The 20,850-nt window shown below is 42.0% G+C and overlaps 1 protein-coding gene across 4 annotated transcripts in view; it reads right to left on the reverse strand.

Moving 5' to 3' along the window:
• Positions 1-17,481, reverse strand: part of RNF6 (ring finger protein 6) — a 41,353-nt gene extending 23,872 nt beyond the window's left edge. For 2 of the 4 annotated variants that reach the window (XR_010922584.1, XM_067562895.1), the window contains exons 1-7: positions 17,361-17,403; positions 16,077-16,133; positions 15,253-15,374; positions 13,628-13,662; positions 9,325-9,786; positions 2,716-2,928; positions 1,924-2,031 (exon numbers count right to left, since the gene is read on the reverse strand). Coding sequence is in view for 3 of the 4 variants with exons in the window: in XM_067562895.1 (XP_067418996.1) it covers positions 1,924-2,031; positions 2,716-2,908 (301 nt within the window). In the remaining variant the exon portion in view is untranslated. Of the gene's footprint in view, positions 1-1,923; positions 2,032-2,715; positions 2,929-8,539; positions 8,709-9,324; positions 9,787-13,627; positions 13,663-15,252; positions 15,375-16,076; positions 16,134-17,360 lie in introns of those variants that run through there. The other 2 variants (XM_067562896.1, XM_067562897.1) reach the window with 2 other exon arrangements.
• Positions 17,482-20,850: the final 3,369 nt, after the last annotated feature.

Below are 20,850 nucleotides of genomic sequence, written 5' to 3' on the forward strand. Positions count from 1 at the left end.
AGTATATGTGTAGTGCTATAGAGAAGGGTTCCCAACTCGTCCTTACCCATTGATTAAGCTGTTTAAAAAAAGCGGAGGAAGAAATAACATGAAATCATCAAGCCCACATAAGTGCATTGGGGGTTATATACAGATAGTTCAATGTGATTAATTAAAACTATTTTATTTTGTTTCATAAAATCATGGCTATAAATATCAACAAAACAATTAACTGCAAATAGTTTAATTAGATTATAAAACATCACTTAGCCTTTGATTATCCAGTCATAAGACAGGATGAAAACTTATGGAGTATAAATCTTCATGCTTCCAGGGACAGGCCAGCCACTAATTGCCTGGAGTTAGGGAAAAAAGTTTCCACTTGGACAGGTTATTTAATAACTCGGTATTATGAATTTTCTTGAACTTTCCTCTAAGGTATTGAATACTGGCCATTGTTAGAAACAAAAACTCTGAATTACAAGGACTAGTGGTCTGACTGACAGTATGGCTAAGTACGATAAGCAAACATGGAAGATATGCCCCACAATATCTCTGATTTTGCTTTCCTAATCAGTTACACACTGACTAAGTCAAGGTTTTTCTCCTAAAGGCTGGGAGGGACTAAAGATACAGTACTTTTATTTTTAGTTTGGTTTAGAAAGCATTCATATGCAATAGGAATTGAGGCAATACAAGTGTTTGTTTTCTGATTATGTGACTTTATTCTACTTGACAGCTGTTATGCTGAGACAACTGCCTGTTATATATTATATCATCTTATTTCTTTATGCTTCCCTCATCTGTCTGTAACTACTTGTTGTCTTGTCTTACCTTTAGATTGTCTATAGTTTTATTATGCATTTGTACAGTGCCTAGCACAATAGGATTCTAAATCCAGGAGAGGGGCTCCTGGCTGCTACCACACTAGAAATACTAGTGTTACTGAAGCCACTACATTATAGTCTTCATCAAGAAAAACTGGCTAATCATTCAGCGTTCTCTCAATGGTTAATGAGGTCACAGACAAGATATCTATTTTCAAGGGCCACATTTTTACTCGCTACTTAGAATTATCCCTTGGACACGGAAAATTAAGTTTGTTTCCCTATCCAACTCTTTTCTTCCACCCATTTATATGTACAGGTTTCCTTCCTGCCCAGAGAAGGATATTAAGTTTTGGCATGATTTTTTTTTTTAACAGAAAAACAACTCCCCACTCTGAAAAATAAACACCCCTCTTCGTCATACAGATGAAGCAAGATTTCAGCCCTGTCAGATTCATGCAAGAATAGGGGGCTACCCACACGGATCTGATTTCAGGAAGAACTGCTCAGAATTAGATGGATTTTTCAAAGAAATAAAGACAACTACAAAGGGAAGAAGTCAATCAACTTTTTGGGCTATTAATTTGAGAATATCCACTTAACTACTGATGGTCTTTTTAACCTAAACATCTATCTAGGGAGAGAATATCAATTTCAACATAGAATTTACCTTGTTTTAAAGAAGGGAAAGTTTGTTGTTTTTTTTAAAAAGATTAATTTTAGTTTTTCAGATGGATACAACTTCTCTCCTTATGTTAGCTGTTTTCTATAGCTGTTTCCAACTTCTATAATAAATAAGAAAATAGTTTAATCTGTCCTTATTTTTAAGAGGCAGAAACAAATAAGTTATTTTTGTGCAAATATTGCTTTTTGGAGGGGAAGGGTCAGGATGAGTAATTTATTGCAAATCTAAATCAGTTACTGTAAAGTACTACAAGTTAATTTACTTTCACATCATTATGATGTGCATTCTGTCCTTTCTACTTCTTGGAGAAAAAGAGCTACATAGAACAAAGAAGAGACAGACTTAGCATGGACATCACTTGAATAGACTAAAGTTTTTTGTATATTAAAATACTAAATGCTTTATGTATAGAAGTAAGTGAGGAAAGCTTACCTCCTGCACTTTCTGCTTCACCTTCCCTATTTTCTACATCAGTTTGGGATGCTAGCTGCTCCTTTGCCCCCTGTAAACGTTGCTGTAGCTCTTCCGCCGTTATTTCTCCTGAAATAGTTCACATATTTAGGTAATAAATGCTGTCAGCCTTTTAGTAATATGTTTTGATTGGCTCAAGAACATTTGCATATTACTTGTTTATACAAGCGTAACAATGAAACAGTTTCCTATATTTCTTTTGTTACTGACAATTTTCAAAAATAAAGTACAAATAACAAGACACACGAGAGACACCAGCATGATTATAAAATTACAATCAATACAAATACAGATAATAGAATAAAAGAAGTAGGCACCAGAAACAAAGAGGCTAAATGTACGTAAGCAGAAGACTGCATAATAACTTGCCAACCTATTGGCATCAGTATGTTCTAAGAATTCAGAGGCTGAAGACATTCTCTTCTATACCAGATGTACTTTAAGTATGATATTTGTAAATGAATATTTTAACTATTGCATATGTGCCCAGAAGTTATAACTTGGATGTAAAACCAAACATTAAGCTGTGAGGATGAAATTTTGTTTTACAAGCTTTAATACCCATTTAAAATTGTTGATTTTTTTTTTTTTTTTTTGAGAGCGAGGCCATCAACTTTAAAAAAAAAACTCACTTTTCAGTCATTCCTCAGACACAGACCAATTGTACTTTCAATTACACTGGTGTAACACCACTTGTTACTCCAGATTTATACTGGTATACTGTCTCATCTGCTGTAACCATCCATATCTTACCAGGAGTGCCAAGAAGATTGCGGTCTCTCATCAACCTGTAGTCTTCATCACTGAGTTCATTAATGAATTGGTAATAGGCCTCCTCTCTGCTAAGGCGCTCCTGCTGCCACTGTCTTTCATCTTCACCATGACTGTGTTCTAGAGGAGAGGCTTGCTCATTACCTCCCCCCAAACGAGACCTAGATCGATCCATGCTGAGATAACCAGGCTGTTCTGAACAAAACCAAAGATCAGTACGGTGAAGTGTAACTCTAGGTTGTCAGTTGCTCAGTTTCTCATTTAAAACTAGTTTACCCATTAATATTAGCTCAACATGACCTAGGCTCTATGTCCTTATTTATCAGGTCAATTCATCAAGGAAGTTTATTGGGCAAATATCTTGCTTCTTGGCTGTTTAAAACAATAATGAAAGTCACCCTCTCAGTGAAAAGACATAAGTTGGCACATCAAATTCTTAAAGAAGAATTAAACCATTACTGTTTTATTCTTAGCTCTGTAAGAATACCGTAAAAATATTCAGAAAAACACAAATGCTCGTTTCCTTCCTCTCACTGCAATGGATTCACTCCGAGGTGAATCACGGCAGTGGTTCAGGAGTAAGGTGAAACAGCATGGAAAATTTTGGTAAATCAAATGTAATTACCCAGCATAGAATTCTGATGAGATAACAGAGTTAGAGAAGAGTACTATCCATTGGATTTTTAATGACAAATAGTTAGAAAGTTAGGACTAAAGTTTTACATCACATGTAAGGGATACCACTTCCAGCAACATAAGTCACACAGAACAACACCAGGGAATTGTTTCACTTCTGATAGTGCTTTTAGGTTTTTCTTGTAAATCTCTCATCCAAGTTTCAGACTGACAAAGAGATGCGTAACTGTGCCAAACTCATAATCCGAGAGGAAAGACTGAACTCTCATCCACACTCTTTGCTCCTACTGCTGCCAAGAAAGACAGGAAATCAAGGATACATTGATTGCAAACCTTATTATCAAAACATGAGCAAGCCCCTTTGTACTGACAGATCTGAAGGAATCAGCATATTTAATAGTCCATTTTTACTAGTTACAAGTAAATTAATATTCCCTTCTCTCACTCTCTGGTGGGGGATGCCATATGTCCCATCCCTGATCTCCTCACTTTACACTCTTTCCTTTTGGCAATTTCATTTAATTGTTTCAGCTATCTTTCCAATCACTTCCAAATCTACCCTCCCACTGACCTGTCTTTCTTTATCCAGTCCTGCATCTCAACTTGTTTAACATCTTCTCCTGGATGTCTCATCAACTTAAACTAAATGTGGTCAAAACTGAATTTCTTTCTTTGTCTTCAAACACTGCCCAATGAGCCCCTTTTACCTGCCTCTTTTGACTGAAATACCATTCTTTCTATCACTCACGCTCATACACTGGGAATCATCACTGACTTAACTTTCCTTCATCCAGGCTGTAGCCAAATTTTGTTGCTTCTTTCTCCACAATATTTTTAAGATTAATCACTTTATTTCTATCCAGAACCAAAATCTTAGTCCAGGCCCTCATCTTCCCCACCTTGATTTTATTACATCTCAAACAATATACATTGTCCTTTTCAGTCTGTTAAAAAAACAGCTATTAAGTCAATATTCCTGACCATGTCACCACTTCTAAGTGCCTGATCCAACTTCCACTAAGATAAGGGGAAAGGTCTCCCCCACTGACTTGCAAGGGAGTTGGATTGGGCTGTAAATTCCTCCTCCCTTTTGTCTACAACATCAAGTTCAAACTTTTTGTTATCAAGATCCTTCACAGCTCTACCTCCCTCTACTTATCTTATTTCTTTTCACATTCACCCACATCTGTCCACTTGCACTGATGCAGACATGATGGAGGAGTGAAAGCTAGCTTCTCCCACAACTGTCTTTGCACCTTTTTCCATGCTAATTGTTTGGCAACTACTGCTATACTAAGGCCTAATCAGGTTTGGAGCCCACTGTGCTCTGCACTGCACAAAAACCTAGTCAGAGGCATAATCTCTGCCCCAAAGGATTTATAATCTAAGACAACAAAACATATATAGAATGGGAAGGGACCTCCTGGGTCACTGAGTCCAGTCCCCTATTAACACAGGCAATCTGGTCATATAATCCCATATTTTAAATTTATCAAGTTCCATCTTAAAAACTAGGTAGCTTGTTTGTCACCACTACTCCTATTGGAAAGCTGTTCCAGAACCTCACTCTTCCAATGGTTAGAAACCTCTTTCTAATTTCCACCTGAAATTTACTCATGGCTAGTTTATGCCCATCTGTTCTTGTGCCAACATTCTCCTTTACCCTAAGTGGCTCTTCTCCCTACATGGTGATTACCAACCTGATGTATTTACAGAGAACAATCATATGCTCTCTCAGCCTGCATTCTGCTAAGCTAAACAACCCAAGCTCTTTTGATCTCGTCTACTAAGATAGACTCTCCATTCCCCTGATCATCTTAGTAGTCCCTCCTCTGCACTTTTTCCAGTTTGAAAACATTTTTCTTGAATGTGTGTAACCAGAATTGTACATAGTATTCCAGCTGAGATTCTACTAGTGCTGTGCACAATGGTATTATGTCTTACCTATCTCTCCTGGAAATAGCTTACCTGATACATCCCAGGATCATATTTGACTTTTTCACAGACACATTATACTGCTATTACTTATCCTATGATCAACTAATGCACCTGAGTCTTTCTCCTCTGCTGTTTCCACTGAGACCCAAGTTTAAAGCAAAAATTCTTATCATCATTCCCTGAATGCATGACCCTCTACTTTGTATTATTAAATTTCATCCCATTTCCATTACTTCCATCCTCTAGATCACCCAATTCCTCATGTATAATATTCCATTCTTCCTCTGCACTGATGATGCCTCCAAACTTTGTGTCATCGGCAAATTTCATTAGCACACTTCCACTTTTTGTGGCAATGTCACAAATGAAATATATTAAAGATCAGTCCCCAAATAGATCCTTGAGGAACTTCACTAGTAATCTCCCACCAGATGGATAGTTCTCCTTTCAGCACAGCCTTCTGTCTTCCTGTGATGGGGTGTACCAAGCCGTTTGAAGCCTCCTGCTGGATGCCTTGTGGTCCTATCACACCCTGCCCCAGAAAAGGAGCAGTGAAGGTGGGTCCTCCAGGCCTGTCTAGAGAGGCTGAGGTGAAGCAGCCAATCATCACACAGCAGGCCCAGTTAAAAGGAGCTCCAGGGCCTGACCAGATCAGTTATTAGCTGGGACCAGGGGAGTGAGGAAGATGTTTGTTACTGGCCGTGGGAACTCAGGTGAGATCATCAGTCTTGAGGTAAGGGTGAAGTGGAGGGGGCTGCATGGGAAGTGGCCTAGGGAATAGCAGCAGCCACTACCACAAGCAGCAGCAAGTGGCTGCTATTTATAGGGTCCCTGACTTGGGACCTGGAGTAATGGGTAAGCCCAGGTATGGCTCCTGGCAGAGTGTCCAAAGTCTGGATAAGGGGACAAGTGCTACTTGGAGGTCCCAGTAAGGGGTAGGACTCAGTCTTCAGGGAGAAGGCCCTGGAGCATGGCTCTATAACAGGGCAGGGACAGAACTGTAGGCTAGCCCAGAAAGGGCTGAAAACTGAGCCCAGAGACAGGGCTAAAGACAATCCAAGGGCACTGTGTCAGGCCCTGTTGGACCTTTTACCCACAAGGCGTTTCTACATTCAGGCATATAGACTATTTGTGGTTTAGCTGGAGGGCTGAGCCCCTGAAGACCTGCCTGACAAGGTTAACTGATAGGAGGCATCACAAGCAGAGTGGGCAGGTCCACATGTACCTGAGGTGGGTGGCCTCATTACATTCCCAATAGTCAGTTCTTTACCCAGTTACAATTCTTGTTCTAATCCTCATCATCTGCATTTTAACTGTCATGTGTGGGAGGATGTCAAATGCTTTTCTAAAGTCCAGACAGATTAGCTCTACTATATTTCCCTTGTCTAAAACATCAGGATCTAATCACAGTAGCACCTGATCCCTACCTTTTTTATTTGATCTCCCAAACATTGCTTTCTTTTATGACCATCCCTTTTTCCATTCCCAGTAGGCTCTCAATATCCATTTTGAGGTGGTTTATTCATCCAATAAGGTCTGAAGTCAATCCCTATAAATTTTCTCCGTCCTCCCCCTCCCATAGTTTGGATGTGAATTCCAGATGGAATTTCTTAAAGTAAAGGTGCAAAAACTAAACTTTTCACATTTAAGTCCCTGAGCTCTTCAATCCAGGTGACTTTACTAACTAGTTCCCTTAGTTTTCCAAAGCCTTCCCTTTTTAAATAAAAAAACCTTAAATATGATCTGTTTTTTGACTATCCTCCCATTTAATTTAAGATGAATCAGCTAGGGATCACTCGATCCAGGTTATTTTTCTATGGCCCACTCTTCTATAACTTCATTACTCATGAAACCAAATCCAAAACATCACCACCTCTTCTTGGTTCAGTGACTATTTGCTGAAGAAATCTGGTCTGTTCTCCAAAAATAACTAGCGCCTAACATTATTAATAGCATTTGTTCTCCAATTTATTAACTGGGAAGCTGAAGTCTCACACAAAGAATTCCAGATAGTATTTATCTCACTAATATTAAAGAGATCTCCAAACATCCACAAATGTGAACCCATCTACAACACAGGTTGAGAAAGTCAAATAGTTTTCATATAAATTTAGTTTATCTAAAACGAGAAAAACCAACTACTATGCCTGCCTGTCCCTCAACTTTATTATATAATTGACTTATTTAATGTATTCTCATAATGCATTTGTAAATCTTTATTCATTAAGATGAGACTGTCAAATGCCAGCTAATCTTTTTCATTTAAGCTTTTAAAAAGAGGACTCTTGCTCTCTTAGTATTATTGTAGAAGTATGGAATAAGAGCGCTCTTTCTTGAAAGCATGTAAGTGGTAGAAGGAAAGACTTTCCAAATAGCAGTTTATGGGAGGATGGTTAATCCCAGCCTCTAAATGACTCACTTAGGAACATGCAGTGTTGTAACTATTGGTCCCAGGATATTAGAGACAAGATGGATGAAAATCTGTTATTGGACTAACCTCTGTTGGTGAGAGAGAAGCTTTTGAGTTTACCCAGACCTGAAGAGCTCTGTGTAAATTCAAAAGCTTGGCGCTCTCACCAACAGAAGTTGGTCCAATAACAGATTCTCCCCTTACTTTGTCTCTCACTTGAACAGTAAGAAGTATGGATTACTAAATATTTCAGTCTGTTTAAAATAAATCGCCTGGATGTCAAATCACTATCACATTTAACATTACTGACTACCTCAGTAGTATTTGAAAGCACTACACTCCAAGGGCTAGCCAACACTAGAAAATTAGAGAGAGGCGGCTGTATTGGGGGGTCTGAAAAATCCACACCCCCAAGCAATGTAGTTAAACCAACCTAAACCCCTGTATAGACAGTGCTACAGTCACAGAATAATTCTTCTGTTAACCTACCTACCACCTGTGTGAGGTGGATTACCTACGCTGACCAGAGAACTCCTCCCAGCGGTGCAGCTACTGTCTACACTGACGTGCTACAGTGGCTCAGCCCCAGCATTAAGTATAGACAAACCCTAAATTAAGGGGGTTTAACTATTAAACAGAAAAAACTAACAAATGGCCAGAATAATCCAGGCATAACTCAGGATTCCTCTTCACTTGCAATTTTTGCCACAGTAGTGTATGTCAGATAGAAATTACACATGCCAAGGTGATTTTTATTCTGTACATTTCTAAATTTGGAACCAATCCCCTCACCCTTCCTTCCATCAAAAAACTTGCACTCACTTTAATCAAAGCTCTATATAGCTTATGGTTTTTCCTCTTGGCCTCTTTCCACTCATTTGTATCCAGGATTCAAATAAGTGATTATTTTCTGAAAGGCCCGGGCCACAAGCAGCAGGGCGAGGGTTGAGTTTAGAGAAGGCCGCCTCCTCCTCTGACCGGCACACACGGCATTGCAGCCACAGCTGACCAACCCCCCGGGCGAGACCAGGTCCCCGACTTTGGAAGAACACCTGAAAACAAGGTACGCATCCCCTGGTAACTAAACACGGCCATAACACCTGACGCAGCACCGAGAGCTGGGCCCCCTGGCCTCTCCCCACGCCAGCCCCAGTGAAGCTCACCCGGACACCCCGGCCAGGGCCTGCCGGCCCGTCCCCGCACCCACCCCAGGGCAGGGGAGGGAAGCGACCGCTCCATCGGGCCAGCCTGCGGCGAGCTCCCCCGGGGCTCTCTGCCCGCCGCAGGCAGCCGCCGCCTGTTCGCCGACACGGCGCTGGGGGTGACGGACATCGCTCCCCCCCCAATCACGACTCAGCGCCGCGACCAGCGACCAATCGTGGCAGGCCGAGGTGGGCCCTGTCTCTACTCCCCAGCCCCCCTTGCGGATCCTGCTGGCCTGCCCGCGCCGGGGCCTCCTCACGCGTTACCCCTGCCGGGGCGACACCCCCCGCCTCCCTCCGCGCGGAGCTGCCCTCAGAGCCGGGGGGCAGGGAGCCCGGCCGGAGGAGCCGGGGGCCTAGCGTGGGGCTGCGACTCACAGCGGCCCTGCTCACGCCTCGCCTCACCTGCCTCCCCTCCGAGCAGCCCAGCAGCAGCCGCCGCCGTCGCCACAGCACCGGAAAGACGCCGAGTGGGCCGGGCCGACTCAGATTCCCCCGCCCCGCGCTGCCGGCGGCGACGCGGCGAGTCCAGTCCGGCCTGCTGCACCGGGCCATGAGCAAAGGGTTCCGCATTCACAAGGGGCCCGCCCTGCGCATGCGCACTGGTGAGGCTGTGAATTCTCTGGTCGCTGGTCTCCCGCGGAGGCACCTAACGAACTTTGAGCCTCGGAAAGGAGGAGGGGCGGCCTGGCGCCGGGGGGGGGGGTCAGTGCGCTGCCGCCTCTGGCCCAAGTCCTAGCGCGTGCGAAGGAGCCTGGAGGGCCGGTGCCGCAGGCTCGCGCGGGTTTCGTTCCTCTGCTCTTCTCACTGCAGTGTTTCCAACCCTCTCCAGAGGCGACAGGTGGCGAGTCCCATATTTGTGGGCGCCTCGGGGAAACAAAAAGGAGATCGACACAGAAGTTGTCTTTGGCACGGCAGGCAGCTGCACAGGTTTTCGTTACAAATTTAAAGTTGCAGCTGGAGGTGGCTGCCTGACTAGGGTACCAGCAATGGTAGCCTTAGCCCGCAAAAAGAATGCACAAGCGTACATGAGATATAAAAAGTACCAATAAAACACTGGGTAAAAACAGCTAACAAAAGCAAGAGCCATGTGCTGCTCCCACTGAAAGGGAACCTTCACCTCATATCAACTACCAGGGCTTGAATTCAATTTTTATATGAAATTGGGTTGATTTAAAATGGTTTAAAAATAAATACGAAAAACTAACATTTTATTTACAGCATCATTCATAATAGTCTTGCTTTAGATAATAGCTATATTTACATAAAAAGTATTAACATGAACAAAAACAAAACCACATCATGGTGTAATTTTTAAAAAGGTAGCACCAAATTCTTAACACACACACACACACATTCTCTATTGAAATTGGGGCTGTCAAGCAATTAAAAAATTAATTGCACTGTTTAAACTCCTGTTAGATTCCTTTTAACTGAGCTAGGTGGGCTCCCTTCAGCTGAACAAGCCCTTGAAGTTATGTAAATTGGGAAGCCAATAATTAGTGTATAAATTTCAGATCTTTGCTATATGCATGGGAATTCATAATTTAAAATGTTTAATATAAATCTCTTTCCCATTGTGAATTCATACACTGCCACAATTATAAAATGCATAGGAAAACCGGTGTTTCAAATACATATCCTCTCTGGTAGAAAAAAAGCTGTAGTTTGGGAGATAGCTCAGTTAATCTCAATATCATTATAAATGTCTTAAATCTCTAAAGTAATTAAATATGAATAAAGTAGTACAAGGAGAAAACTGGTAAATTATTCTTCTACTTTAAAATCTGTTAATCCTGCAAAGATACGGTATTAAATACAAAATCAGAACAACATAAAATATAGAGGACCACCTGTTTGGTCACTTAGTCCATTCCTTTGCCAGGCAGTTATCCCTTACAAAGGAAAAAATTCCTGGAGGCAGGGCCCAAGCATAATTTTTTCAGCCCCAGTACAAACTTGTAACATGGGCCCCCTCCCACACACATACCCATGGGGGTTGCAGCCTGGGCCAGGTCCCCCAGACCCCAGTAAAGTGGACCCTTTTTCACCCTAATGTGGGGGCCCTGCCTGGAGGCAGAGCATATTAAGAACAGAACTGACTATAAACTCTTAACTACAATATAATTCCATTGGAGTCAGTACAGTGCATTGCCTCACACTGCACAAACAGATTGTAGACTATAGGATTATTTTTGATTAGGTGTCACTGTCATTCATACTTTCACTTTTTATTCAGTCTGTATTCTCGAATTGTTTTACCATTTTTTCTTTGACCAGTTGATTGTGTTAATGTAGTATTACCATCCTAAGGGTGTCACAGCTGCTATAAAAACACTACTTTGAATGTCCTGACTTCTGTATATGTAAAATTTTTAGCATACTTCTACAGTAAACTGTGATCTGGGGGGGGGGGTCAGTCCTCAGAGCCAGCTCTTCCCCACCTGTGCCTTGCTGCATCTCCAGGGCTTGTCCTTGAACCAGATCCCAGGTAGAGGAGAAGTCCCAAGGCAGTGGGAGGCAGGTAAGTGTTGTTGCTAAGTCCAGCACCCCAGATCCAGCAGCAGCTTTTCCCTCCTTGACTTCCTTCTCCACTGCCCCAGAACTCTCATTGCTAATGGGCCATATGCTGAAGAAAGGGCTCTGTAGCAGCACAGGTCTCTCAGATATAGGTCTGCCCAGCCCTGAAAATTGCACGATTGGAGGACCTTCTAGCACTATTGCAACAGATCCTCCTGCAGAGGCCAAAATCCTGTAATGCACAATCAATTTGTGAGAGGCTGCAGCACAGTCTTCCCATGGCTGCCCCGAGGGAATTCCCCATACCCACCAGACCTCTGTGCTGGGGGGCTGACATTCAATCTCTCCATTTCCTATGACTGTCCTCTGTACCCCACACAGTTGTCTTCTACCCCTTATAATCCTGCCTCCTGCTCCCCCTCATTCTCCCCATCCACCTTAAGAGTGACTGTTGCTCCTTACAGTCCCTCTCTAGCCTCTAACTATAGAGTGGTGACAGCCATTTTGCCTGTGGACATGGCTTCAATCCCACTGAAAACAATGGGAGGTGGCAGCCAACTTTATTAAGGTCAGCTTCACTTCCACAGGCAGACTGTGGAGAAATAGTGGCCAGCTTGTTGATTTCAGCCCCATTGACAGTAATAGGAGATGGTAGCCTTTTTGAATAAGAAAAAATGTGAGTTGGCACCCTTTCATCATGTTTTCATGAGAGAGGTGAAAAACACCCCCAAAGTCACTGGAGTTGCAATAAAAATTGAGAGCTGGTACTACACTACCTTGTCCCTGGCTGCTAGTCCTGACCTACCAGCCAGCTGGTGCAGGCAGATCATTGCATCATCCCCCCTGCACTGATTTCCCAGTATGGCCCCAGCACCGATGTCATTGCACCATTAGGTTTTATGCAGTTAGCTCCCAGTATTAGAAGGCAAATTTTTGTGCCCCTGTGAAGCCACAGTGAGGTCAGTGGGGTGTGGTAGGGACACAAGAGACTGATCATGTGGAGTTGATTGGAGATTGAGATCTTAGTGTTTTGGACCCTGTCTGATTCTGTGCCTTCAGCTTTTGGACTTCCACCTTTTCTGCCCTTTATTCCTCTTCCTTCCCCACAACTGGTTTTCTGTTTCTCTATTTTCCCTGTCTGAGTTCTCTTCTATTTCCTTTGTAGGCCAAGACTAATTTGTCTTGTTACCAGTATTCAGGAGGCAGCAGTAATTGTAACATCCTGGGACTCTATTGCTATAATTATGTTTACATGTGTTTGGGAACATTCTGCTTGTAACATCTCGCAGTTCTGTTTGCATTTTGCCTGTAATATCTCACAGTTCAGTCTGCTGTTTAGAAATATTTTGAGGCCTTTTGTTACACAAGCAACTGTCTGTCCCATATCTACGAACATTTACTGGGACTGTACTTTCTTATTCTAGGTCAGTGGAATAATCCATATTGATGGCTAATTCCACTTTAGCATTTTTAGAATTGTAATAAAACTTTTACTCCCCTCTTTATGAAAGTATATATTTAGCTGAAATGTAGTTTTAATTGGAAATTGTAATTTTTGTTTATTTTTCTTTGAAGTAGAAGTTAGTTAGCATGACTGAGGAATGAATGGTGTGTGTGATAATGAAGTAAAAAGGTTGCAACTCTGAGTCTCCCTGATAACAAAAGGCAGTGAAGCAAGACTTTGTTGCAACAACTTTTACGATCCAGATGGCCGAAGAGCGTGAATCAAGATAACCCCAAGTTCAGAGGAGTCCACCCCAAAGACAGGAACAAGACAAAGTGTAAGAGAACATGGAAACAGTCATGCTTGCAACAACAGATGGGTGATTGGTGATCACACCAGGATGCAAAAGCAACATGACACAGCAAGACCCATAAATCTATATGGGGAGGATCTCTATAAAAATGGGGTGAAGACATGGAGACTTTGGGTTCATTCTGCAAACATCTAGGAACATCAGATTCGTGACTGACAGAGCCCAGCTCCATCCTCGTTCAGCCCACCTGGCCAGTAGGCTGGCTCAAGCAACTCATAGGCTGGTAATTATACTCTGCCTGTAGAATGTGTGTGGGGGGAACTTTTTTGAAACTTCTGTATTCACAATAAATGTGGCGTATTGCCTTGTCCCCCTGAATAAGACACTTATGAATGAAAAACAGCAGGATAACACCTTTTGCCTTTCCATACCTGCAGTAACTCCACTTCCTTCTCCATTCCAGCTGCTAAGAAGATAAATGACATGGTTAATGCTAACCTTTAAAGTAGCATCAATATATTTTCAAGTGAACACACTGAGTTCAGAGTCGGGTAAATGACACTACATAAATTCACATTTAGAAGGTTGCCTTCTGAGCAAAAGGATTTTTCCCAACCTTATCAGTTTTCCTTGTTCTAACAAGATTCCTTGTTTAGTATTAGAAGAAAGCAATTATTTGTGATTAGCATTGTCACATGACAAGATGGCCTCTTCCTGCATCTGCCTGATGCATCACATTAAAGCAATTTAAAATACACTAAATACTTTCCTCCTATTACTGTCCAAGTGAGAACACCGACTTGAGGCCAGGAAGGGAGACAGACCCCCAGCAATGGCCAGTGGTGAGATGTATGCTGGATGATGGCCAATGAGTAAGGAAATAGGGCCCACCTGTTAGACAAGTCTCCAGGATTAGTTTATTCTCTTGTGGGAGAACTAGTGAGTTTACAAAAACAGAGGGGATGATATCTCCCTTTGCAGGGGGACTCCTTTTTGCATTGAGGCTCTCAGACCACTTCTCCTCCCACCAAGGGGATCTACTGGTAGCAAATAGGGTGTAGAACCTTTATAGTCAATTGAGATGCTGGCAGACCAAGTGCCAACTCTTGCCAAAACTGTAGGTGTCAGCAGAGTACTGACAAATTCATAGCTAGAAACCAGACCAGCTCACCTGTATGTTAGTATTGTTCTATATATGTATTAGACTTAAAAATGTGTTCATTCTCTACAGAATGCTTGTAAGTTGCTTCATACATTAATTTCACTTGTAATGTCTGTATTGCATGCTATAAGGTGATGTGTAAGTTGAGGTTTTCTTTTTGCTTTATAACTGTAAAAATGCTTGCTCTGAGCCTGTGAACCCAGTCAGGAGGAATGGTCCTCTGCCCATTACTCCAGGGAAATTCTGCACCACTGCACAGCACAGTATTAATGTTCCCCCCGGATTCCCTCTTGAATAATTGATTGACAGGGAGGCGAAGGGAAGCAGCAAGAGCTGTTAGAGTGCAATTACACCTTTTGCCCACCAAGGGCTGACATGGTGCCAGAAGAGAGGGTAGTTGATTCACAGGCTGGAGCAGCCAACTGCCGAGAGGGAGAGGGTAGAGGCTGCCCTCCTCACAGCACCCTGCCTGCAAGGCCAGGTGAGGAGGCATAGGATATTGAGGGGGGAGGGTTGGGACAGAACAAGGCATACAGAGCTGCTGGGGGGTCCACAGATTGGGGTTCAGAAGGGCTAGTGGGGGAATGACAAATTGGGTGTGGACACAGGAGCGAGTGGTTCAAAAACATTGAGCCAGGTGTTATCTTGCACACTACCTTTACCCCAATCCACAGGGCTCAAGGCATAACCCAGTTAAGGCACCTCCACCATTTCCCAATTCATACAATTCTGTGGGGAAAAGCACCTACCCATACCCAATTCACACACTAGGATTCAGGACCACGCTTTCCCAGTTTGTAGGGCTCTGGGTGTATTCTTTTCCTGAGGGCTTGTGGGGTCTTTTACCAGTGAAGGAACAGAGAATAAGGATATTATTGTGTATACAATGCTTACCACTCCAATAAGGCAGACAAACTTCTCCTGGTGGCCAGTCAGGATTAGATCATCTGGGGATCCAGCTGCATGATATGGTTGGCAGGGGTTGAGGTCTGGCAGCTCTGATCTTGGGCTGTGTCCTGGAGTTAGGTTCCAGAAAACTTCCTTTTGGACTTCAGTTTATATAGTTAACTTGGGTCCTGCTTAGCTGTACCTTAATCAATCATTTTAACTAAAGTACTGCCAAACACCAATCCTCTTAGTCCATTATGAAACGGGTTCTTTAACGAATCATACCCCATCACCTTAGTTGATTTAAATATTGCACCATTAATTATGCAACAGACAAACAAGGAACCAGAGAGAAGTCATTCAGATAGAGAAGTGGGTACCATAAAAACAAAACGAGTATAGATATTACAACCATAACTGTTAAGTGATTCCTTGCCACACAGAATGCAATAAAAAAAAAAGTTCTCTTTAAACATTTTAAGATCCGTTTCTTTATCTGGTGGTGGTAGGTACTATTACGATAGTAGCACCTTCTAAACAGCCCCATATTACATTGTTTAATGTAACTTCAGGAATGTAGGATATGACTATCTGCTACGTGGCTCACGGCTGCTAATGTGGCTGCAGTTGCTTAGCCAAAGAACAAGGTTTCAGCCCTTACACCAGGGCTACATAGGGGAAGGGGGTGCAGGGACACAAAGGCTAGGCATCAGCCAGGGTCTGTAGGGAGGAAGTAACAGACCCCCCACCCCAAAAAACTGTGCCATTCTTCTCCCACACCCACCCAACAACCCTCCAACTTCATTCCCAGGCTCCATCCCAGCACTTACTTCCCTCTCCCTCAGCTCCTCCATTACCCCTGATTCCTCCAAGCCTTCGCATTGCTTCTGTGGGGTGTGGGAAATACCGTTTCTGTATAGCAGTTTAAATGAATTACTCAACGTTCTATATTAATGTGCCTAGCAAGGAATCTATTTGTCAGACATTTCCTTTATATTTTTGTTAAGACATATTTGCTGACATTTTAAAATAAATTACCAAAATAATTGAAATTGGCATTATATTTTCAGAAATATGCCAAATTCTAAAATCATGCACAGGATTTTTTTTGGGCCCCCCCTGCAGGGCATAAAATTCCCCTAGGAGTAGTCCATCAAGACTACATGGGCTATTGTTGAAGCTCACGATACAAAGATTTGGTTTACAGCCCTCACACCCATTAAGGTGCTACTTGCAAGAAAGCACCTCCTTTCATCTTGGATGCTGGAAGAGGGGATAAAACATGGACAAAAAAATTTTCTTGCTTTTTAGACTCTCAGAAGGCTGGGACTATGAAATAGAAGAGATCCCCAGGATCAAACTGGGTTAGTCTTAAGACATTCAGTGCTGATAGCTTACTACCACTGTCTTCTTTAAAAACCATAGATTGAACTCATTTTGCCTTCTTTAACCTATGATTCATTTTTTCCTACTTAATAAATCCTTAGTTTACTATGAATTGGCTACAAGTGGTGTCTTTGGTGTGACATGAGGTACAAACTGACTTGGGGTAAGTGACTGCTTTCTTGGGAATGGCAGCAACCTGAGTCTTGTGGTCTTCTGTGTATAGCAACCAGCTATCACTAAGTCCAACTTGCCTGCATGGCAAGATAGACTGGAATACCCGAGGGGACTGTCAGTGTGCAGCCCTCATCACCCAACTATCATCTCCTCCTGGTCGTGCTCAGTATTAGCTCCAGGCCAATGTCCAGATTTGTGGTCTGCACAGCCGATCTGTCTTCATTCCCACCTACAGCTGTTCTCAGCTCCCTGAAGCACAGCATCCTCTTCTCAACTCAGCCATACAACTGTGTTTCCCCCTTCTGGGGTAAGGGGAATATCTCTGTCCAACAGTCCAGCCACTTCACCCATGCCAAGTGTGTGTGTGTGTGTGTGTGTGTGGGGGGGGGGGGGGGGGGGGAGAGAAGAGGAGAACTTGGGCCCACCCCTTACTCAAAGCCCCAACCCAGGGATCCTGTAAATAGCAGACTCCTGCTACTCTTCTGTAATCTCTGTCAATACTGCTCTGTCCTTGGGCCATTTGCCCATGGCCCCAGCACCTTCTTCTTCCTCACCCCATGAGTACTCAGTTGCTCACTCCCAAAAGCCAGCCAGCCAGCCAGCCAACTCTCTATTCAAGATGTTTACTGTTCTCTCAGCCCTCCCCTAATACAGTCCTTCTTCTTTGGTCTCCCAGCAGCTACTGATCTAGTCTGTCCTGCAGCTCCCTTTTATATGGACCTGCTGGGTCCTGATTGGCTGCTCCTCAGAGCCCCTCTCCTATTGGTTGCTTCCAGTGCAGCCTCCCTAATGCTCTATTAACCCTCTGCATGCCAGTGTAGGGCAGATACCCCATCACAGGGACAGTCTGTGACACCATGGTAAGATTATTATAGTGCTTCAGGAGTTCACATTTGTTACTGGGTGGATGAAATCTAATTATAGAACATACCACAAGTTTGGGTGTCTGCCCTGCTATTTGACACTACTCTGAGGTAGTCGTGACCCACTCCAGACAGTATGACACTTTCCCTTTCACCAAGAAAATCTACTGGCAGCAGATTGGGTGTGGAACTTCATAGTTAACATTCACTTTTCTCACCATGTTCAATAGCAAATTGCCAACCTCTCACAATTTCTTGCACCCCTAGACAAACTAAAATGTATTGTTCATAAGAATCAATTTTCCCCTCCAGAATAAAAATCAATTTACCTGTCTCAACATACATAATTGCTCTCTGAAAAAAATCAGTCAATTTCCTCCTAGTGTGACTCAATTCTACTTGAAATTCATTAAAATACATTTTCCTCACAATCAATTTTTCCATATATCAATTTCCCTTAGTTAACTCAAAATGTCACCTTCCCTCAAATGTACCCAGGGGCTGCTCCTCTAGAAGATGTGGGAGGCATGTTAGAAGGGTACCATGAGGAATCTTAAACTGTATCTATTCTGTGCTCATTCCTGCTTCTTTTCCTTATACAAAGCTCATATTGAAGTAGAAAAGAAAAAGCTACTGGGAAAATTAGTTCAATTACCACAGTTCTATCCCCAAATTACTGCACACTTTTCAATTAATTTCTTACTCGGATTGATCTCTCCAACAATACAGGAAAATTATTTACAATAGGTGTTCACTTCCAGTATGTTAACAATTAATATAACTCTGCATATGTATTTATTGTTGTTGTGGCTGTGTTGGTCCCAGATTATGAGAAAGACAAAGCGGGTGACAAAGTGGGTGAGGTAATATCTTTTATTGGACCAACTTCTGTTTGTGAGAGAGACAAGCTTTCAAGTTTACACAGAGCTCTTCTTCAGGTTACAAATATTGTAAATAATTTTCCTGTATTGTTGGAGTGATCAGTCTAAGTAAGAAATTAATTGAAAATTGTGCAGTAAATTTGGGGCTAGAACTGTGATAATTGAACTAATTTTCCTACTAATAGCTTTTTCTTTTATACTTCAATGTGAGGTACTTTGTAGAGAAAGGAAGCAGGAATGAGCCCAGGACAGAGACAGAAACAATTTAAGCATCTTCTGGTCACTGAAGAAGAGCTCTGAGTAAGCTCGAAAGCTTCTCTCTCTCACCAACAGAAGTTGGTCCAATAAACAATATTATCTCACCCACCTTGTCTCTCTAATAAATCCACACTCTTTTCTCAGATATTTACTTTACAATAGAACCTCAATTTTATGAACCAGTTATACTAACCATTTTTCCGGTTGGAAAAAAGTCACATAATGAAAGTTATATTGACGTAGAACAAATAGACATCCCTTCCCATTCCAATGCCTTCAGTGTATTGTACATTACTTTGAAGTACAAGGAAGTGATGCAGTGCAGCATACTGCAACTTCTATGCCATGCCTATTGTAATTTTGAGATGTTCCATTTTACAAACTTCTAAATCCCCAATAAGTTAATAAAATAGGGGTTCTACTGCACTTGAAAAAATAATAAGAGTAGACTACAGAGGGCAACAAAACTCAGATAAATATTGTAACTATAAGTCTGATATTGATTTCACCCTATACCCACTGAAGTTATTCAGAAAATAAATTTACTGTAGCATATTTTATTATTTGATGTTATTACAAATACAGCAAATGTACCTTTTCAATCAATAGACAGACAGGATGTATTTATGAGGGGTAATATGAAGATATTCTTTAGTTTTAGCTTTTTTCCAAATAAAGACTTTTTCAATAAGAAAAATTGCCAGTTTTCACAGGCAAAATTGTTATGGAACCATAAAAACCCTTTGAATATGATTTTGTGAGTTATCATTCCAATCCCAAAGTGATGTATCCTTCCTATAGACTGAATACCACCTAGATTGATCTTTAGTTAGGGCCTTAAGGTGGATATTCAGTTTATGACCATCACTGGCAATTGTATCATACCAAAAGGTTTTGGTGACTACATGATCACCAGACAAGTAGCAACATTCCTTCTTCAGAATTCATTGCTCTTCCATCCTAATATGTCTATACCAAGAAAGCAACTGAAACCAGTGCTGATGGAGGCAGTTGCGGGGTTCAGCTTTGAGTATCCTAATTTCCGATCTTTATCTTGCCACTTAATGCGCAGCAACTGATGAAGATGACAAAAATCAAGATCAATCCAGTGTTCTTCAGATTTTTTCAGTGCCCGTGTTTCACTGCCATTCAATAGATTTGGTATAACTGTGCTTCTATAGATCTGCAGCTTCATAGCAAGCTTGAGGTCTTGACATCCTCTCAGAGGGCACTGAAGGTTGTGGCTTCTGTAGAGTGCTAAAATAGACCAATCAGATCCAAAGTCTTCAACACCTTACAAGACCAAGCCCATCAGTAGTCCCATCAACTTTAATGGGACTACTCATACCTGTAAAGTGAAGCACATGCATATGTTCTTGCAGGATCCGGGCCCAAGGCTTTAAGTCAATAGCATTGTTAAATGTTGTTAGTATTCAACAGTAGTATTTCTAGAAAGATGCTGATCATATACAAATATCAGTTTGATATGAAATGCAATATTGATTTTCTTTACACATAAAAATAAGCAGAATGAATTGATCGACTGAGTGCCCTCAATTCCCACTGACGTCAGTAGGAGTTGGATTGATCCAAATAAACTAAAAAAATCTGTGTGTTCTTTCTCTCTGCTTTTCTCCATCTGTAAAAATTGCAAAATATTTAGAGAAAATAACTTGTATAAAGCTAAAAGTTGGGGCATGGTTGGTTGTCCAATGAACTATTTGCTCTATACTTAAGCACATCAAACATCATACTTTGTTTCAAAATTTGCATTTCCAATAGTGTTACAATTCAGGTAATGCAGATCCCTCTTTGTTGAGTGTCCTGCTCCAATAGTTAGTAGGTGCATGCTGCTAGCACTCAGCCAGGCTCTCTTGTACACTTCAGGACTTTCACTTGTAAACACAATTCCCTACATTCAGGCCTTTAATGATGACAATTTCTCTTGACTTCCATGCTCTCACAACAGAAACTATTTACTTTGGTACCTGTCTCCAATGATACACTTAATTCCATGATGAATTCTAAGATTAGTCAGTTCT

Source organism: Emydura macquarii, unplaced genomic scaffold (assembly GCF_026122565.2).
Source record: "Emydura macquarii macquarii isolate MOO-44397 ecotype Brisbane River unplaced genomic scaffold, CSIRO-AGI_Emac_v2 contig_2473, whole genome shotgun sequence".
Taxonomy (NCBI): Eukaryota; Metazoa; Chordata; order Testudines; family Chelidae; genus Emydura; species Emydura macquarii.